Source organism: Prionailurus bengalensis, chromosome D1, assembly GCF_016509475.1.
Source record: "Prionailurus bengalensis isolate Pbe53 chromosome D1, Fcat_Pben_1.1_paternal_pri, whole genome shotgun sequence".
Lineage (NCBI taxonomy): Eukaryota > Metazoa > Chordata > Mammalia > Carnivora > Felidae > Prionailurus > Prionailurus bengalensis.
Window position 1 is genome coordinate 19474839 of NC_057346.1, and position 20709 is coordinate 19495547.

The following is a 20709-nucleotide window of genomic DNA, read 5'->3' on the forward strand; positions in this document are numbered from 1 at the left end:
CCTCGCCTGCGGGTGCTCACTCATGCGCTCTCTCTCTCTCTCTGTGTATATATATACACACGTGTATATATACACACACACATATATACACGTGTATATATATATATATATACACACACATATACACGTATATACACAACGTGTGTATATATATATTCTTTGTTTTTTTAATGAATGGGCGCCAAAGAAGAGAACTATTTTTATCTCCGAATTAAACGAAAATCTTCCCGAGACATCAAAGATTACGGAACACTGAGGTTAAGCACCCACAGAGAACTCAGGGACTACACTCCTTCCCTAGCCAGCCTCCGTGTGTGGACAGGACCAGACCAGTGCCCCCATTCCATCCAAGCACGTGTCAGGATCCACTGTGGAGCCCAAGCCCTGGGATGAGCGCCGGAAGGCAGAGAAAGATGCAAAACCCCTGCTCCTCTTTACGAGCCCCTGACAGGATGGAGAGCGGGCCCAGGAATGCGGGGGAATCTCTGGTTTACCTGAATCACGTCCACAAGGAGGTTCACTGATTCTTCAGATTCAGCGGCTCTCTGCCACCCACCCTCCGTGTCCGCGACAATCGGACACATGATCGTACGGAGCACCTGGCTGCCTTTCTCCTGAATAATTCTCCTGCCTCCCAGAGCGTGCCTAAAGTTTGACTCTTGAAAGTGTTTCTCTCCTACTGAAAAGGATGCCACTTTTCCCTTCTCACTCGCAGCTACCCCAGATGGTTTCGGAGCTTGGAAAGAAGGGCACACTACCACCAGTCACCATGAGCGACTGTATTCCTACATGCCTGGAATGCAAAACCCAGAGGATTAGAAAGCTGGGTTGAAAATGAACCTGACAGGTTTGTGGGGGGTTTTGGGGGGGAGGTGGGGGAGGTTTTTCTCTATTCATCCCACTTCCTAGGACACCACAGGGTGTCCTCAATCAGAGGACTTATTGAAACCGTCAGCCAAGCCCGTGCCCCTCCAGCGCCTGTCTCCTTCAGTCCCGTCCCTGGAAGGATCACAGTACTCAGCCACATGGTTTTCTCCATTCTGTCATGGATGGCACACCCACCAGGGAGCCCCGTCTGAGCGCCCAGCAGCACAAAATTAACTAATGTGCATAAATTAGCACCAAATGTCTACTCTGTGGAGAAATGCCAAAACCGTGCTTTCCCGCAACAGATAACTGACCACTCCCCAGTCCCCATCAGCCTCTTTTCTTTAGCAACGCCCTGCACCTTGCCCCATCTTGTGTTCAGTTTTTTGGCTTATCAGATGATTCCAAATCCATTTCCTCACTGGACCTCTGACATTTGGGCGGCCAGCGATGCAGAGGTTTTATTTCCATTATATCAATGAAAAAAATAAATAAATAAAGCTCAATGACCAGCCCAAGCCATGCAGCTAAAAGGTAAAGGGGCGGCTGTGAAAACAAGGTCTTCTGACTCAGAATCCAATATGCTTTTCAAAACACCAGAGACTATGAGAGACACATTCAAGAGGACGAATGTGGGGGCGCCTGGGTGGCTCAGTCGGTTAAGCGTCCGACTTGAGCTCAGGTCATGATCTCACGGTCGGTGAGTTCGAGCCCCGCGTCGGGCTCCGCGCTGACAGCTCGGAGCCCGGAGCCTGCTTCGGATTCTGTGTCTCCCTCTCTCTCTCGGCCCCTCCCTCACTTGCACTCTGTCTCTGTCCCTCAAAAATAAATAAACATTAAAAAAGAATAATAAGGGGCGGGGCTAATGCTGAAGCTGTCAACCTCCAGCTCACAACCCACATTCGCCAGACGTCTCTGATAAAAGTCGCCTAAGCACCTGAGTCACCTTTCTGCGCAGTTGATTCTAAGATACACAGAAACACTTGTATACGTATAAAATGTATGGCCATCCCAGTATTGAAAACTCCTTGCCACATTTACCCTCCACAGGTAAATTTACTTCCCCACGAAGCGGAAGCCCCGTATCTATTGGCTGAGTGAATAAATTAAAGCTTATCTTTCTCATCCCTTTCTACGTCTCCAAATGGCCCTTCGACCGCAGCCAGTGCCATCCCCTGGCTGCCCCGCCAACCACGCTGGAGCCGGAGGGTGCCCGATGCAACCAAATGGATCAGAACCAGACCGAAACCAAACAGTTCCTCTTCTCCTGGAGCACGGTCTACAAATTCTGGCTGCAGAGACGACTGGGGTAAATGTTCTAATCCTTTGGGACCGATAATCCTTTGAGAGAGCTATTCGGATCTCACTTTATAAACGGAGAGGTAGAAGCTCAGAGGAATTAAATCATTAGCCACCGATTACAGAGCCGGTAGGTGGCGGGGGCAGAATTTGAACTCAGTTCTGGCTGTTACACTTACCATTGTATAGCTAGTGTCCAGCGTGGTAACTGGTCTCCTGGCACTTCTTGAAGGTGCTGGTACCTTCCGCCTGGGGACCTCTGTACTGGCTGTTTACCGGGCCCAGCAGGCTCTTCTCCAGATATCTGCGGCACGATGTGAGCTCCCCACATCTCCTCCGAGGCTTTGCTCATTGTTTACCCACTTAGTGAGCCCTGCCCTCATCACCCTAAATTGCAGCCCATCCCTCCCCCCACCAACTCCATCATTCTAGATCCCCCTTTGGGCATTCCTCTTTGTAGCAGATCACAAAAATCTGGTTATTTATTATGTTTATAGGTATTTTCTAAGTTAGCTTTGCTATGGTACAGATTTGGGGGTTTTTTAATTTTTATTTAATTTTTTAAATGTTTTTATTTATTTTCGAGAGATAGAGAGACAGCACACGGGCTGGGGAGGGGCAGAGAGAGAGAGGGAGACACAGAATCGGAAGCAAGCTCCAGGCTCTGAGCCGTCAGCACAGAGCCCGATGCGGGGCTCGAACTTGTGAACCGCAAGATCATGACCTGAGCTGAAGTCGGACGCTCTACCAACTAAGCCACCCAGGCGCCCGGGATTTTTGTCTTTTTAAATTCATCGAGGTATCCTACACACTAAGAATGCCACCAGGAATATATAGCACGTTGGGCATCGTAAATATTTGCCAGATTAAAGGAATAAACGAACGGTGAGCGCTTAGTATTTGTCAAATGAGTGAAGAGTCAAGATACCCCACTTTCTCTAAGCTATCCCACGAGTAGATTCCATTTATGATATGCCTCCTGTATGCTAGGCCCAGAGACCTAACTGATCTTATTAAATCAGCTCTCAAATCCTTTGGAAGAGAGAATCCAATCCCCTATTACAGATGAAGATATACAGGCTCAGAGAGATTAACTAATTAGCCAAAGATCACACGACTGGCCAGTGCCAGAGGCAGAATTTGAACTCGGTTCCACCCAACCCTCAAAACTTGGGTTGTTTTATCCCACTGCTACTTCTCAAGGCGACCACACGGCAAGAGCCACCTAGAATCATGCGGCCTCTATAAATGGAGCACTGCCCCATGTGAAATAGGTAAGTCCTAATCATTCATAGTTAATATTATCTTCCCATTAGACTCAGACCAGACTCAAAAGCATCCCATTACCTGAGATGAGGTAGATGGTATCTCCTCTACTGTTCTAGAGCCAGGCAGCAATGCCTGTCGCTGAAGCAAGCCTGGTAATTTGCATTTCTAATCACTCAGGAATTTAATCAGTATCGTGGCCTGAATCGGGGGCACTGCAAATACAGCTGATGTCACCAGAGCTTAATTAGTTGGAAGGAGAACAAAGTTTGTACAGTCGGGATATGTCTCCACCGGTATAAAGGTGAAGAGTCCCGGGGGTTTGTGCAAGAGGAAAGAAACCAACTTAAAATCTAGATTCTGTGATTAAACACTTAAAAAAAAAAAGTTACCTGGGAAAGATTTTTAAACCTGTAATATCACTTAAATAAATATATGAAGGTAACAAAATGCCAATGTCAACCATTTTCATAGGTCTCTTGAGGCGTAATTTACACATCCTAGCATTCACCCGTTATAACTGTACAATTCAATGGTGACTTGTAAACGTATAGAATTGGGCAACTATCACCGCAATCCAGTTGAAAACATTTCAATCACTTCCCAAAATTGCCTCAAGCCTGTCTGCAGTCAGTGTCTGCTCCTACCCCCACCCCCCCATCCCAGGCAACCACTACTCTGATGACTGTACCTATAAATTACCTTTCCTAGACATTTCATATAAATGGAATCGTACCTGATGAGTACTTTTGCGTCTGTCTGCTCTCACTTAGCATGTTTCTGAGGTTCATCTGTGTGGGAGAATGCACTAGCATTCCATTTCTCTGAATCGTTCGTTGAATAGTAGCTCATTGTATGGACACATCCCATTTTGTCTATCCACCAGTTCATGGACATTCGGGTTGTTTGCACTTTTTGGCTATTCATAAACGCTCCTGGGAACATTCATGCATGCGTCTTTATGTAGACACGGAATTCATTTCTCCTTGGGTAAATCCCCAGCAGTGAAATTGATGAAAGTCATATAGTGAGTTTCCATTTAACATGTGAAGAAACTGCCACCCTGTTTTCCAAAGTGGCTGTTCCATTTTACATTCCCACCTGCAACCCATGTGACTTTGAGGGCAACAACTGACTCTGAAATTATCTTGGACGGTGGCATTGAAAGTCTTCAACTTTTTATGTTTGATCCTTGAACTGTAACCTTGAGTGAAAACTGGGAAATAACGACATCACACTGTAGACCAAGAGAAGGAATGATGGGAAATTGACTGAAATAAATGAGGTTTCTATAAGAGAAGGGATTTGTAGCAAGCAAGTATTCTCAGGGATAGTATTTTCAGATTTCATTTGCTGGGAAATTAAATCAACCAATTAAATCAAATAACTCTCCAGAAAGATCAGTTACATTTGCCACATAGATTGCTCATTTACCCAATGTACCCTGAGATTTATATAACAAAGACACTCGTTGATTCTCCCTCTCTGTGTCTTTTTTTTTTTTTTTTAATCTTCCTATCCTGAAGGGAAGGAGCATTTTGTGGGCTTTCTCTACTTTTAGTATTTATTAGTCAAACTGGATTGAACCCGCTCACGTACGGGAAACTCCAAGTTGCTTCATTTTTTGTGTGATCTTCTAAACACGAAAAAACCCCCAAGATACATATCACTGAAAGATGACCCAGCCAACTTTCAAGCCGCAAATTTAGCTTGGGAATAAATTGAGGCTCCCTGTTGTACAATTCATGGGTTCAATCATTTACTCTGGAAAACAGGAATATGTTCTGACTCCGGATACCAAGAGTAATAGGACAGGGGCTGCGCCTTCAAGGGAGTGATAGACGTGTCAACATATTCTGCAGTGGAGTGTCACAAGTGCTGTCGTCAAAGTTAATACAGATGGGAGGAAGGTAGCAGGTGCCGCAAAGTTGGGAGTATTAGGTAAGTCATCATGGAAGAGGTCATTCATCAGCTCTTATGTTAAAGATGAGTAGGTATTTGCCAGAGAGCCAGGGGTAGGGTGAGGGGAGTTCATTCCAGTGAGATGCTAGAACGCGAGCAGAGGCCTGGGGCTGTGGCACGGCCGAGTGTGTTCAGAGAACCGCAAAAGTTTCCGCCTACAAGCGGCATCTGAGTGGGGGAGGCAGGAGACAAGGCTGGTGAGAGCCCCACTTGTCTTAGTAAAGAGACTAAGTTATCCTCTAGGAAATAGGCACCTACTGTAGGATGTTATGAAGGACCTGACACTATCAGATCTGAATTTTTTTTCGTGTATATGGATTATAGTAAAGAGGATAACCAGGAGACCAATTAAGAGGCTACTGTAAGTAGCCACGCTGAGCATATGAACTAAGGCGGCAGCGAGAGAAGGAATAAGAAGGCCTAGGAGATGAAGTCTGTCGAGAGGGTACCATTTACAGCAGTGGTTTAGCGTCGGATCACCATGATCTGAGGTCCGTGATAGAATGCAAACTTCCTGGGTCCTGTTGGCATGATTTACAGGACTGGACTTGGGGCTAGGAATCTCGCTTGTGCAAACGCTCCGGGTGATTCCACTGCAGGCTGACTGGGGATACCTCCCTGGCAAGTGTATGGACTGGCCACACGGAGGAGCCTTGTGGAGAACCACTCATTCTAGAGCGACCACTGGAAACGGTGCAACCAGGGGGTGGTTCCTGGAGTAAACAGACTGGTAAGTGTTGGGTGAAAGACTTTTGCCACTGGTCTCTGCTCAACTGGGCCCTCACCTTGGTCTGGCTAACTCTGAGAAAGAAAACTGCACTTCAAAGCGAACCAAACTAAACTGAGTCGACACAGGCAACTAGATTTAATCAAAGTCTGCTGGCTCATGTAGAAGATGCCAATGAGGCTAACTCATATTCATCTAAAAGGAATTTTATCAATCCCACCATGAAGGTAGATAAGCTCACATTTCTATGAATCAGCTCCTGGTACAAAAATTTCTACTCTGGGGCGCCTGGGTGGCTCAGTCGGTTGAGTGTCTGACTTCGGCCCAGGTCATGATCCCATGCTTTGTGGGTTCGAGTCCCATGTCGGGCTCTGTGCTGAGAGCTCGGAGCCTGGGGCCTGCTTCAGATTCTGCGTCTCCCTCTCTCTCTTGCCCTCTCCCACTCTGTCTCCCCCAAATAAATAAATTTATTTAAAAAATTAGAGGGGCGCCTGGGTGGCGTAGTCGGTTAAGCGTCCGACTTCAGCTAGGTCACGATCTTGCGGTCCGTGAGTTCGAGCCCCGCGTCAGGCTCTGGGCTGATGGCTCAGAGCCTGGAGCCTGTTTCTGATTCTGTGTCTCCCTCTCTCTCTGCCCCTCCCCCGTTCATGCTCTGTCTCTCTCTGTCCCAAAAATAAATAAACGTTGAAAAAAAAAATTTTAAAAAAAATTAGAAAAAATTTAAAAAAAAATTTTTTTTAATTAAAAAAAATTTCTATTCTGCCTTTGAGTAGTATTCTGTCTCTTTCTCTCATCTATCCGTCTGTGAGAGAGATCTCAGTGTTCTCTTTTGTACCATAAATTCCAAAAGAGGAGAAACCGTATTCGTCAAGAATCCTTTCGTCTTGGCGTGCCTGTAGAAAACAGGCGCGAAAGAAATGCTTTGTGTTGATGAAGCTGCAAATATGTAGATGTTTTATTTGCATATTGCTATAAGATGCTGAATATATAATTTGCGTATTATGCCAATCTAAGAGAGTGGGGACTGCACTGCATTTTGTTTTGCACAAATATCTTTAAGTGCAAAACACACCAGAGTAATAAATTAAACATTTTAATTAAGTGCTGTGGCACCCTATTAGTACACTTCACTGTTACATGGTTAAGTGCACCACACAACATCCTTATTAAACTTCTACATTTACGCCAATCCTAACAAAACTTGGCGAGTCTAGGGGCGCCTGGGTGACTCCGTCGGCTAAGCGTCCAACTTCGTCTCAGGTCATGATCTCGCGGTCCGTGAGTTTAAGCCCCACGTCGGGCTCTGTGCTGACAGCTAGGTCGGTAGCTGTTTCACGCGAGGACGGTACAAAGAGCTTCACCTGAAAGATTTCGCCGAAGGTGCACAATGACCTTAAGTAGTTGACACGATTCTTGGCCCCATTTTACAGAGAAGAAAACCAGTGCTTCGAACAGTGAAGCAGACAAGGTCAAGGCCACGGGGCAAGCAATTAAGGAGCAGGGATTTTAACTTCAGTGTGAGTGGGCTCTTAAAGTGAATGCATATTGTTTCCCAAGGTTTTATTCTACGGAAGCGATAGGAGAAATGGACTTGATGTGATGGCAAATGAAGACCAAACCTGGAGCGGGAAAAAAAACCCTACGTCACAATGGGTTGCTCTGGAATCACCAGCTGGGCGTTTACTGCACCTCTCTTCCAGGGGTGTGGTGGCCAGTGATTGACATGCCATTCTCCATCAAGGAAGAAGCCCCGATCTGTAGCATCTGCAGATTTCCCTGGTATGAATACTCTCACCAACCTACCATTACTAAAGGTAGAGTTGGGAAGAGGTTAGGGGTGCATTGTGTCTGTTCCCCTCTAAAACCCAGGTTTCCCATGATCTCTGGACAAGCCCTGGAAACCTTGGACCAAGGAGAAGACACGTGTCGTGTTTTGTGGGAGGCCCCACCATAGGGGAGAGGGTGGTGCTCCGCCGTCTACACCCCAGTGGTGGAATCCAAGTACCATCGGGCTATTTTTAATTAAAAAGTGATGACAGCTGAATATATTCCCTGACTCTGCAGCTAATAGCTTCCTGACCTAGACCTCACTCGCTAGACCCACTCCTGAAACCAGACTGCACGAGTCCCTATGGGGCTTCTATTATTGGCTGGCCGTCTCAACAGATGCAGGTCTAACCAAATCCATGTCTAATATAAGCATGCAAATGGGGAGATAAGAGGGAAAACGCTTAAGTGCTGAATCACAATTCACCGAGGGAGGAGTGGGTATAAGCAGCTGTCTGGGAGGACACCAGAGGTCATTATCACGGAGTTCCACAGAAGCACAAGAAATTCTGTCCAGCCATCATTTATAGCTGTTATCTTTTATCTATTCATGTCTCACATTCAAAATATTTGATCGGCTGTCCTGTTAACAAAAGGCCGTGTGCGTGTTGCTTAAAGCACGGTTTTCGCAGTCAGACGTATCTGGAGCGTTTAATCTGCTTCTGTTGCCATTTAATCCTTGCTATTATTACGCCCATCTTACAGGCGAGGAAACCGAGTCACAGAGGCGTAAGCGGTAGTTCCTGAACCAAAACCAAGATAGGCCTAATTCCAGGGCCTTAACCCCTTACCAAGAGAGTTTAAACTGTTCCTTCCATCCACTCTCCTCTTCCTGCTTCAACATTCACGCTCGTCGTCTCTTCTCCTGAGGGTTTGCCAGTGAGGTTACCTCAAACCGGAAGGACGCTGCCTCTCTCTCCCTCCGCTCCTTCAACTTATCCAAACTGTAGCCGTTCTTGAAGGTCCTAATCAAGTCCCAACTTTCCCGGAGTGTTTTCTTGGGTGATTCTAACGCAGCCAGCGGTCCCGCTCATCGTATACTTCCTGGCCGTATAAAGTTGGCATGTATTTCGCCTTGCCTCAGCTGCTCCCCGTTACGTAACTTGCTTGGCTTCTTTTCTGGCCTAAAATGTAAATCGTCATGGGCAGAAGCCATGTGTGGACCTCACAAGGCTGAGCTCTACCTAGATGCTCACTTTTTAAAAACGGATTAACAACACCGTATCCAGAGGTGTGCTGATGGAACGACGCTCTGAGAGTTCTAGAATTGAAAGGAAGAGTTGACATTTGGGGGAAGCCCTGAGCCAGGCATAGGACATACATGATTTTATTTAAACCTGTATGGCTGATACTGTGCCTTCCAGTTGACAGATTTTTTTAAAAAACGCCCGGAGCATTCTCGTTACGAAATTTGCTACAACCACGTTGCTTGACAACAATCAAGCTACACCTTAAAACCAGACCAGGCTCACTGCAAAGTCCATACCGTGCTGCCCCGCAGGTCATCACGTCCATCCCGATGCCTCTGTGAGCCAGTTCACCCTCCCCAAACTCCAGGAGATGGCTATTGTCCCCGACTCGGAAAGTAAGTCCGAAGCCTTACTTTGTTAAGTCAGTAGGATGGTGGAAACTTTTGTGTTGTCAGTAGGAAGGTGGAAAACAGCCAGTCACCATTTCCTAGACAAGCATCCCCCTCGGACCAGAAAATTCCTCTGACGACACCTCAGTGTCATTTTCTCGAGCATAAAACAGAGCTGCCGTGCCTCAGAGAGTGAATGAAGGTTGTCCTAACCGCCGGGCTTTCCTACCCAGACAGAACTAGAACTTTCCGCAGGGAACAGGAGTGAGAGCCACCGGCAAGACTGGATAACCGTGGACAGGTGCTCCTGGATCAGATTCATGCCGCAGCCAGCCATGAGGGCAAAGAAGTGAAGTTCATGGAGGAAAGAATGATGTTGAGAACCAACACACCTTCCCAGTTACCTGCCATCGCCACTTGCGGGATATGGGGTGGGCGAGTGCGGAAATGAGGCAAGTAAGCCACGGCAGCTACTGATTTGGGGACACCGGGGATTGGCAGGCAGCCCCCCTGGCCCAGCACCTGGGGAATAAGGGCAGCTGCTCAGGACACATAAAAACACAGTGGAGACCGGAGGAGAGGAGCCTTCTGAATCAGAACGTTAAATATCTGGAACCCAGCGGCAAAGCAAGACATTGCCAAGTGCCACACTGAGCACAGGAAAGCTTTCCTGGGCCCTGGATGTGAAGGCCACGAACAATGAAAGGGGAAGCCCGGTGGGAAAGTAACACGGACACTGACGCCTGCACTAGCCCAGTGAAACGCCTTCTGCAGTTCTTACGGGAAGCCAAAGAAACAACAGTCCGGCAGCGGCCCGTCCTCTGCCCTCCGCGCCACACCTCCTTCCCCATCTGCATGTTGGGTCAGGAAGGACAGTGGTGGGCCCGGCTCCCTGCAAGGGATCAGGACGGTACATCTCAGAACAAAGCCTGTGCTGTTCACCTGCAGAACAAAGTTCGCCCTTAATGAGATGTGTGTTGGGGTTGGGGGGGGGGGCGGGGGGGGGGGGCGCCGACAGGAATGTTGTTCCTTCATTCCATTAAAAAGGGATTATGGGCTGACTGACCAGGTAAGCAGTGTGATCTGTGAACAGAAACTGGGCCTTTGGAAGCGGGACTGTGGTTTAAACAAAAGCCTTAAGAGACACAATCAGCAACTGTTCACTGCAGCAGGGTGGCAAAGCGTGATGTCTGTGTTTGTGCGTGCGTGCAAGGGCGTGTGCAATATTTTCTGCTGTTGCTAAGACGGTTTCCCCCCCTCGCTGGCCTCTCGCCCAATCAAAAGGTAGCTGCTCCTCATTGGCTGCCTGGCTTTATCGAATGACCATGACGAGCTGGGGTTGAGCCCACCTCATTGGTTTATTCCTATGGCCCATTGTCAGGGGAGAGCAAATCAGACACCTAATCAATATTTTGTGAAGTGGCACTAGACTCCTGGCTAAATTTGCATTAAATTCCTCCCTGTCTGTGCCTTTGCACTCAGATAGCATCATATTAACTTCGGAGGTAGAGAGCGAGGCAAACAATCAAACACTGCCATCCTTCAGCCATTTTGGATGTTTTCCTGACTCTTGGCAAAAATTTCAGAACGACAAACACGCACCAGAGGAATTGGTTATAAACAAGATGTAAATCTCCTGAGCAGAAACAAAAACATAACGTAACTAGGCTAGATTAGTGGTGTCCCTTCTAGATGCAGATTGAAATCTTTCCTCCCTCCCTCCCTTCCGCTTGCCCTCCCTCCCTCCCTCCCTCAAGTCATCCAACAGATATTTATTGAACACCTACTCTGCGTCGTGTTCTCTTAGGGGCCCCGGATACATCACTGTGCCAGACAAGAAAGGTTTCCTTTCTGGGCTACTCCATAGCAAAGCAGGGCATGAGAGGGCCAGGGGTCACCATGCTCTATAAACCGTCTCAAAAGGAAACCGGGCTCTGATCATCACTCATGGAATGAGGTGGCACCGAAATTCCGCAGCTGGGTGTCTCCCGGCAGGAGACACGGATTCGGAAGCAAAAGTAGTTCTAGTGACCAGCATTTCCCCAGAATTCTACATACATCTCAGATAACACGTGGATGCACGGTGACCTTGAGGAAGATAAAAATGTGCGGTGTTGGGGCACCTGGGCGGCTCAGTCGGTTGAGCATGCGGCTCTTGGCTTCGGCTTAGGTCAAGATCTCACAGTTTAGAGGGTTCGAGCCTGGCCTCAGGTTCTATGCTGGCAGGGTTGGAGCCTGCTTGGGATTCTCTCTCTCTCTCTCTCTCTCTCTCTCTCTCTCTCTGTCTGTCTCTGCACCTCCCCCACTCATGCTGTCTCTCTCTCTCTCTCAAAATAAATAAATAAATAAAAACTTAAAATTTTTTTAAAAATATAATAACACAATTGTGGTGTTAATAAATTTCCTCTCTTTCAAAGAGAAAATAGAAGCAACCAGAAAAGAAATTTCACATGCCCTCCACAACGTCTCAGCAGCTCACCCATGTCTGTGTTCCCTCCTGCTACAAGGAACCAAAAAAAATTGTGTGTGCATCAAACCAACCCGTTTTATTTATGTGCTTACCCCATCCCCCTTCACCCAGCTCAAGAATTCCTATAATTCTCGCCGCATTCTCCTACATCATCGATTTTTCAAATCTCCCCGCTCTTCTGGTCATTTCACATCATGAAAATATTCTGCAATATCCTCTTCTTTAAAAAATGAAGACGGGGCCCCTGGGTGGCTCAGTCAGTTAAGCGTCCAACTTCGGCTCGGGTCCTGATCTCACAGCTCGTGAGTTCGAGCCCCGCGTCGGTCTCTGTGCTGACAGCTGGAGCCTGCTTCGGATTCTGTGTCTCCCTCTCCCTCTGCCCCTAACCCACTCGCATTCTGTCTCTGTCTCTCAAAAGTAAATAAACATTTAAAAAAATGTTTTAAATGAAGATAATAAAGAAAGACACCTCTTGATGGATCCAGGCTGATGTTCAACTAAAACGCACTGGTACCACCATGTTGACTGATAAAGTGCTGAGACACTTCTAGGCCTGTCAGTATGCAACCACTGCCCTGAGCTTCCCAAGTCTCCCCTCTCCCGTTTTCTTTCAACCCAACCCCTCCCCCGGGACCTCATGGGCATTCCATAATCCAGCAACCAAAGGCTTAAAGTCTGATCAGCGGGGGCCCTCCAAGACCCTGCTCCAGACCTATAGCCAGCATCCCATCTGACTCAGCAGTGCCTGGGCCATAAGTACGTGCTTGCTCACACCCTACATTTCAAGTCGTTACCCCCTGCCCCATTACTTTCCTCCCCTTTAAAACAAAACCCTTGTAAGAGATGTCTGTTCTCACTCTCTCTCTCTCTCCTCCTCTTTTCTTTTGAACGCCATCCAATCAGTGGTCACCTTCCCAGTGTTTCCAGGATCACGGTTTTTGTCAGGGTTATCAATAAGACTTTGCCAAATCTAAAGATCAGTCCTCAGTCCTCCTCTTATTGGGCTTACTGGCAACGTTTGACACAGCGAACCACTCCCTCTTCCTCTCCTCGAAACCTCTTGATTTTTTCTCTTTCTTGCCTCTGAGACGCCAGTCTCTCTTCGAGTTCTCCTCCCTCTTCTCGGTCTCCTTCGGTCCTCCTTTGCGGATTCCTTCTTGTCTTCTTGACCGCTAAACGTTGCAGCGTTTGAGGGCTCACACTTGAGACCTCGTCTCCTTTGCTCTCTACGTCCACTCTCCGGTGATCTCTCCCAGTCATTTGACACTGAACCCCATCTAGGCACCAACGATAGTCAAATTCCTATCTCCTCCTTCAAGGTTTGTCCTGAAATCTAGATTCAAGTCTTGGGTATTTAATAGAAGTCTCAAATTTAAGTCACATAAAATTGTATCCCCGATCTTTCCCCTCAAAAGTTTTCCCCTGCTCCTGGTTTTCTTCATCTCAGTAAGTGCTGACATCATTTTTCTCATGGCTCAGTCCCCAAACCCTCAGATTAGGGCTTGATTCTTCTCCTTTTCTCTACCACACTACAACCCACCAGCAAATTCTGTCATGCCAGCTTCAAATCGGATCCAGAATCCAATCATTTCTCACCATCTCCCACCACAGCCGTTTAAGACCAAATCACTGTAATGTCACCCTTTTATTATCACAGAGACCATCCAAAGGCCTCCCTGCTTGCACCTTTGCCCCCTTAACCATCTGTCCTCCACATAAAAGTTTTCAGAAGCCTTCCATTTCCTCCAGAATAAAACTCAAAGCCTATATGCTATTCCTAGGCAGTGAAAGGCACAGTTAACTATGAGACAGTTGCACTCAAGGAGTCCACTGTTTATGAGCTGGATTCCAGCTTTACTTTCCTGTGTGGCCATCTTGCAGATACGTTGCTAATCACAAGAAAGACTGGGTGAGAATATGAATGATGTAGTATGCAAGTCTAAAAACAAACAAAAGCAATTTGTGTGCAGCTGAAATCTAATTGGTCAGTTATAAGCTGAACCATTTTATTTAAGGGCAACATAGTCCCTTCATATGCATTAAAATGATTTCACTTTGTCTTCACTGACATCCTCGGCTGACGTTAAATCATATCTAATTTCCAACATACATAGTGAGCACTCAAAATACCTGGGGAATAAATTAATGCTCAGGAAATAAACTTATTTCTTACCTGTGATGATGGCAAGGAGAACCAGGAAGTGACTATCTACTCCATAAGGTGTAGTATTTCATTTACTTAAATTATCTTTTTATCCCAACTTTATTATTTTTTTAGAGGGAGAATCCCAAGGAAGCCAGCGCAGAGCCCGACACGGGGCTCAAGCCCACGAACCGTGAGATCATGACCCGAGCTGAAACCAAGGGTCAGGCGCTTAACCGACTGAGCCAACCGGGAGCCCCTCAACTTTATTAATTCTAATTTAAAGGTGGAGCCACAGTTGTGTAGCTCAGGAAAGTTGAATGGCTTTCTCAAAGTATCCTAATAAGTGGCAGTTTCAGACTTGAACAGTGGTCTGTATGGCTTCCACACCTGTGCCTTTGCCATAGTCATCTCATGATGAGTCACTGCACTATCCCTCTGATTTTTCTTTTTCTTTCTTTCTTTTTTTTTTTTTTTTTTTTGTAACAACCGATAATCAGTTCATTGAAAAAGCTGATTTAAGCGTCAGCACTGGTGACTTCAACCTCGACTCCTGGCTCGAGACCGATGGAAGTAATCTGCGGAACAATCTCAGAAGGACTGTGCAAATCAATGAGTCGCCTGCAGCTCCTCACCTGAAAACAATCCCAAGTCTTAGAACCTTCACCACGAAGAGTTTTTCTTGTAGTGATTCTCAGAGTCTTGGCAGGCATCCGAACTGGTCCTTTCACGATGAGATTCTTTTCCTTTGCGCCTCTGAGCAGGTCAGCACGTACCCTCGCCAATGATTGCACGTTGCAGCTGGTTAGAGTAATTCTAATCTGGTGAATCACCACCTCAGGTTCCCCGGGTATCTTCCCAGGGTCTTTAAAAGTGCATTCCTCGGCCAGATTGAACAGTGATGAATCAGGAGCTGGAGGGGGCCATCCAGAGCTCCACTCCCAGCTGCAACCGTGCCTTATTCAAAGAGTCTCTATGACACTCTTAATATTATAATGCTCTGATCCATTACTGTCTGCACAGACCCCCAAGATCACTGAAAACTGAGAGGCAGCTCATCTGTCCTTAGTTTATGGATGGGCATGCTTAGCTCCAGAGGGGCTCAAGGTCAAGTAAGGAAATGGAAAGTGTAGTCTCTTGCTTTCTTCTCTCAGTCCCTCCTTATTGGTGTCTCATGCTATCTTACCCACAGTTTTCCTAGTTAAGTGAATTGGACCATTGACCCTTTGAGTTCCAGAACCGATTTCCTAGTCTACAGTCTCACTTATTTTATAGCTTATTAATCATCTTTCTCATACACAATGCTTTAAAAAGCCAATTCCCCATCTTCTGGAAGGTAGGAATATAATGTTATTTTCTGAAGATGCTCTCAAGCCCATGGGAGTCTGAGTCCAATCTGTCAGTCCTCTGATGTCAAATTTTCAATCAGGCATTGGCTTGTAATATGAAAAGACTAAACACATTTGTGCACATGAACTTGTATATTCTCACATAAGCAAATAACGAAAATATTCAGTGGGATGAAAATCCCCGAGATTGCACGGTATTTTTGAGACTCAAGTTTCTATTAAGTAATCACGATCTACCCCTACTCACACACACAAAAATGCCCCCTTTTGTCAGTAGTTTCTGCGTTGAATGGTAATTCTACGGTCAAGGGCAAGAGCCGAAGAGGAGAATCCTACTGAGGAAACAGAACGGTAGAAAAACGGTGTGTAGCCTCTGGCCCAAAAAGACTGACCTCGGAAGCCGGGTGAATACGAAGCCCCAGCTGGCTGAGCGGGTCAAGATGAAAGCATAGTTATTAGAAGAAGCACAGCTTCATTTCAATTCTCCAAAGTAGAAAACAGTAATTCACAGAGAGCTCTGTGATGGGGTCAGTGCCATGGAATGAATAAACGAATGAATGATCATTCGGTCATTCAACAAGTATACCTGCTGTTTTCAAGTCACTGTTGTCAGTGTTACAAAGGGAAATCCTTTGTGAAATGTTCCATTGTAAGTACAAGTTGTATATAAATAGCCACTTTGATTGAACTTTGCTCCTAGGCACTTCAGTGCTTGTAAACCTGTTCAGCCTGCCGAACGCAAACCCTCCTGGGAAAATCAGAGTCGGCAAAATACTAGCAGAGCAACAATCCCTTTAGTACAGACCACAGAAAGAATTTTAACACATAAAAACACACAATCAAGACAATGAAAATGGGTAAACCTCTTTTAAATGAATTACTAAGATGATATGCTCCTTGGAGGAAATATTTTTGAGATCAAGACAAGTCTAGCAGTTGCTCTAGCTATGTAGCTCCAACTTACGGTCCAGGACCCCGAGTAAGCGCATTTTTTTTTTAAAGTAGGTTAGTCGGTTTGGCTTGCTAAAATTAATTCAGGAAACTGGCTTTTCAGAAATCCATCCATTTTCTTAAGATAAAGTATACCCTGGGGGTGCCTGCGTGGCTCACTCGGTTGAGCGTCCGACTCTTGATTTCGGCTCGGGTCATGATCTCATGGTTCGTGAGTTCGAGCACCGTGTTGGGCGCTGTGATGACAGGGCGGATCCTGCTTCAGATTCTCTCTCTCCCTCTCTCTCTGTCCCTCCCCAGCTGGTGCACTCTCTCTCTCTCAAATAAATAAGCTTAAAAAATAAAAGATCAAGTATACCCCAGAAATACAATAGATGCTGTCACATTCATATAGTTAATGTGCTTTTTTTCTAAGTATTTTCCATGTGTGACATGCTCATAGGATTCCTGAGGGCAACATTAGAGTTAAATTTTTTGGAGTCCAAAATCTAAATCCATGGCCTCACCAGTGGAAACACTTCTGTGGAATGGTAAAAGGTTACCATCACACCAAACACCAAGGGCGTGTGTATGTTGGGGAGCTACCAACCCATATGAGCCAGACTTGGTAATTTTTTGGTGGATCCAGTCTGATCCTCCTAGTACCTCCATGAAAACTGTAGGGTTCTGCAGAGAACAAGTCTGAACACCACTGGCCTCCGTCCTCATTTCTCAGAGAGAGAAACTAAGGCCGAGAGAGACAAAGTGCCTCGTCCAAAATCACATAACCAGTTATTGCTGAGTTAGAACTAGTTTCCTGATTCCCAAGGTAGCACTTTTCCTCCATCTAGACTCCTCTTAATTTCAGAGCCTACTGCAGTCTCCCTACAGCAAAATTTCCTCTCTATTTCAGGCAACCAGAGCAGGCCAGGTTGGGTCTGAGCCACCCAAGGCCATTTGTCAGTCTCCCACCAGGCAATGCCAACCCCAGCATCTGGTCCTGGTCCCTAGGACTTATGCTCTCGTAATTAAAGAGCTGGCATATATAAACAAACTGTAACCTGAGCACCGCCTGGTCAGTAAGTAGAGGTCAAGCATGGATGAAAGCTGACTCACAAGGTAAGAAGGAGTCAGTTTCCTAATTTCCAGCCTTGTTTGTCTCTGGTGACAGGTACATAAATATTGTAATTGCTACAAAGAGCCTTTTATAACTCTTAACCCAAAATATTCCTCACCCCCACAGCAAGTTTAACAAAACTTAACGCTATCCCATTTTGGCTAGGTGGGACTGTGTGTGGGCCAGGGGTTTGAGTTGGGGTTTGATTACTCAGTGAGACATGCCAGGGGCAGCACGGGGAGAAAAGTCTTTGTGGCTCTTGGTGGAACACGAGGACAACCTTATTGGCTCAGACTATATAGGACTGTATAGGACTTTACCAGTTCTCTTCCTGGGACGGGTACCATTCCCAAGAGGCCCCACCCAGACAAGACTTGAAAGGTCTGCAGCAACAGCAGCAGCGTAACCTGAGACCTGTGCTATTTTTCCAATTGTTGCCCTCAGGTCGGGCCCATTTTGACACACCAACAAGTTGTATTTCCCTCCTTGTGAAACGGTCTAGACACAGACGGCTCAAACCGTGGTCCAGGGCATCTCCCTCACCTGGAAGCTTTGTGAAACAGGAGGGATGTCAAACCCCAACCCCAGACTGAATGAATCTGAACCTACAATTTAGTCAGATCTCCGGGTGACTGGTGTGCACCTCAAATGTGGGAAGGAATGATCTAGAGACGGAGACCAATACTCTCTGGATGCACGATTAGCCCCATCAATAAATTTTCAGTTAGTGAACCTCCTTGGGTTTTTCTGTGAATTTAAATGGAGAAACGACCCCAGTGAAATCCAAAATCCCCTTAAGATGTATTCGTTTTTTGTTCTAGCAGATTTTTTCCTCTGAGGGCTATTGGGGCACAATTTGCTTTGGACCACCAGTAAGGACCCGAAGCAGGACTATACATCACAGACTGTGATAACCAATAGTAAATATATTTGGCATTAAGTACTTCTCCTTCACATCTAGACATCCAGCTGGCTACCAAGTCCTGTTGATTTTGCCTCCTAAAAGATTTTTTTTAATATTCATTTATTTATTTCAAGTATAATTAATATACGGTGTCGCAGTGATTTCAGAAATACGCACCCCTGTGTTTATTGCAGCATTATTCACAATCATCGAGATACTGAAGGAACCCAAGGGTCCCTCAATAGATGAATGGATAAGGAAAATGTGGTATATATACATATTGGAATATTACTCAGCCGTTAAAAATGAAATCTTGCCATGTGCAACCACATGGATGCTCCTAAATGATTTTTTAAATCCTCCTTTCTATCCCCCTTGCCCTGCTTTAGCTTAGGTCCTTACCATATATGATGTGCACATTAAAACAGTCTCTCAACTTCACACCCAGTCCCCTTATGTAATATTTTGCTCTCATCCAGTGCCTCCTCCAAACTGTCATCAGAAAGAACATTCTCGAAGGCAAGTTTGGTCACATTATCTTCTTAAGTACTCTAATGATTTCTGATAAAGTCAATACTGTCAAGTTTTTCACCCAAGGTCTTTGGTGACACTGCTCTTATTTAGCCACCCAACCCATCTCTCCCACTTTCTACTTTTACGCCGACTTCCTAATACACCTGTTTCATGCCTCTCCCTTTTCCCAAGCTGCTTCTCTGCTGCAAATACTTTTCCCTTCTCTGCCAAACAAACCTCTTCCTATTTTTTAAGACCTTGGATAGACAGTCCCCGATTTATCATGGTTCAGCTGATGATGGTTTGACTCTATGATGGGGATCTGCATTCGGTAGAAACCGTACACAGAATTTTGAATTTGGGTCTTTTCCCTGGCTAGCGCTAGGCGGTACAATCCTCTCTGGAGATACTGGATAGGTAGCAGCAGCCAGTCTCAGCTCCCAGTCAGCCTTGCAATCCCCAGGGTCAACAACCATTACACTGACAACTGTTCTGTACCCACACAACCATGCTGCTTTTCACTTTCAGTACAGTATTCATTAAGTTATATGAGACTTTCCAACACTTTATTACAAAAAAGGCTTCGTGTGAGATGACTGTGCCCAACTGCAGGCTAATGTAAATGTTCTGAGCATGTTTAAGGTAGGCGAGGCTCAGCTACGATGTCCAGTGGGTTAGATGTATTAAATATATTTTCAACCGACAATGGATTTACTGGGACGTAACCCCATCAAAAGTCAAGGACGCTCTGGGATTCCTTTTATCACCTCTATCAGCGCTTCTTGACCATGACTCTCTACCACTGAGTAGAGCTGATCATCCTTGGATCCCAACGGCACTTCATGTTTGCCCAATTGGCAGCACTTTCATAAACTGTTTGTCAACTTGTCTCTGTCCTTGTACCAGTTTATGACACCTTGGGGTCAGGAACCATGTCATATTCGTCTTGTTCTTCTTGAGTACCAAGTACCCCCGCCAACACATAGTAGGCATTCAGTGCATGTTCGACGAAGGAAATAATGAAAGGAATATAGTCTCTGTGCAAAGTAGGTACCACATTATTCCTTCATATGTGAAGAATACATAGCAACCGCAGATCTAGTGGAAATATTTGCAACGGATTGATCTTTGTGATTCTCCAATGACGGATGTTAAGGAATTGAATTGATATTAATAATGAAATTACCTACGTTAGTTTGGTCACTACCCTAACGGGAAATGATCTACTTCATATCATTTATTAAACACTTAATTGCCTGTGACATAAACTCAGCAGAATTATAGCCTCAAGTACAACCAAGCCCTACCTTCTGGGGACTGTCAGTCTAAGATAGCTAACATGGACACCAGCCACTCTCCCACATGGTCAGAGAACTCTTTCCCTTGGGGCCCGATGGTGTTGGCAGGAGGAGAGAAAGTCAAGAGATGAGGCCAATTAAACAGATGTAGAAATTGGGTCTCAGCCTCTGCTCCCCCATAACCCCACATCGGGGTTCTTGGGAGCCTCTGCTTCAAGCTCAGCTCAAGTGGCCTTCAAGATCGATTTGGGACTCAAGTGGGAAAGCTTTCAAGAGCTCCAACTCAGCAGTCTCCACTCAGCGGTCAAGCTACATTGCACCCTATCTTCCACCCTTCCTTCCTAATTCTCTACTCCTAAAGCCCAGAACCCAGCTTCTACTCTGGTTTCTGCTGATGAGAACATGACAATAACACTATTTCACGTGTTAATTCAATCTTACCATGTGCCAGGTACCAT

The 20709-nt window shown here is 45.9% G+C and overlaps 1 protein-coding gene across 1 annotated transcript; it reads right to left on the reverse strand.

Annotated features, from left to right (window-relative positions):
* Nucleotides 1-14331: 14331 nt before the first annotated feature.
* LOC122484202 lies at nucleotides 14332-19429 on the reverse strand. The gene is made up of 3 exons (XM_043582202.1): nucleotides 19346-19429; nucleotides 17857-18086; nucleotides 14332-15085 (listed from the first exon to the last, which is right to left on the reverse strand). The coding sequence occupies exons 1-3, from the start codon at nucleotides 19427-19429 to the stop codon at nucleotides 14659-14661; spliced, it is 741 nt and encodes a 246-aa protein (XP_043438137.1). The 3' UTR covers nucleotides 14332-14658.
* Between the last annotated feature and the right edge of the window lie 1280 nt (nucleotides 19430-20709).

Excerpts from the sequence above, each read along its gene's own strand:
- LOC122484202 (XM_043582202.1), bottom strand. The coding sequence starts at position 19,429 with ATGGTTGTTGACCCTGGGGATTGCAAGGCTGACTGGGAGCTGAGACTG. Across the intron at positions 18,087-19,345 it reads CAGTATCTCCAGAGAGGATT|CTTCCAGGTGAGGGAGATGC; the intron begins GTACCGCCTAGC and ends TGTTTCACAAAG. Across the intron at positions 15,086-17,856 it reads CCGTCCCAGGAAGAGAACTG|CTGGGAGTGGAGCTCTGGAT; the intron begins GTAAAGTCCTAT and ends GCACGGTTGCAG.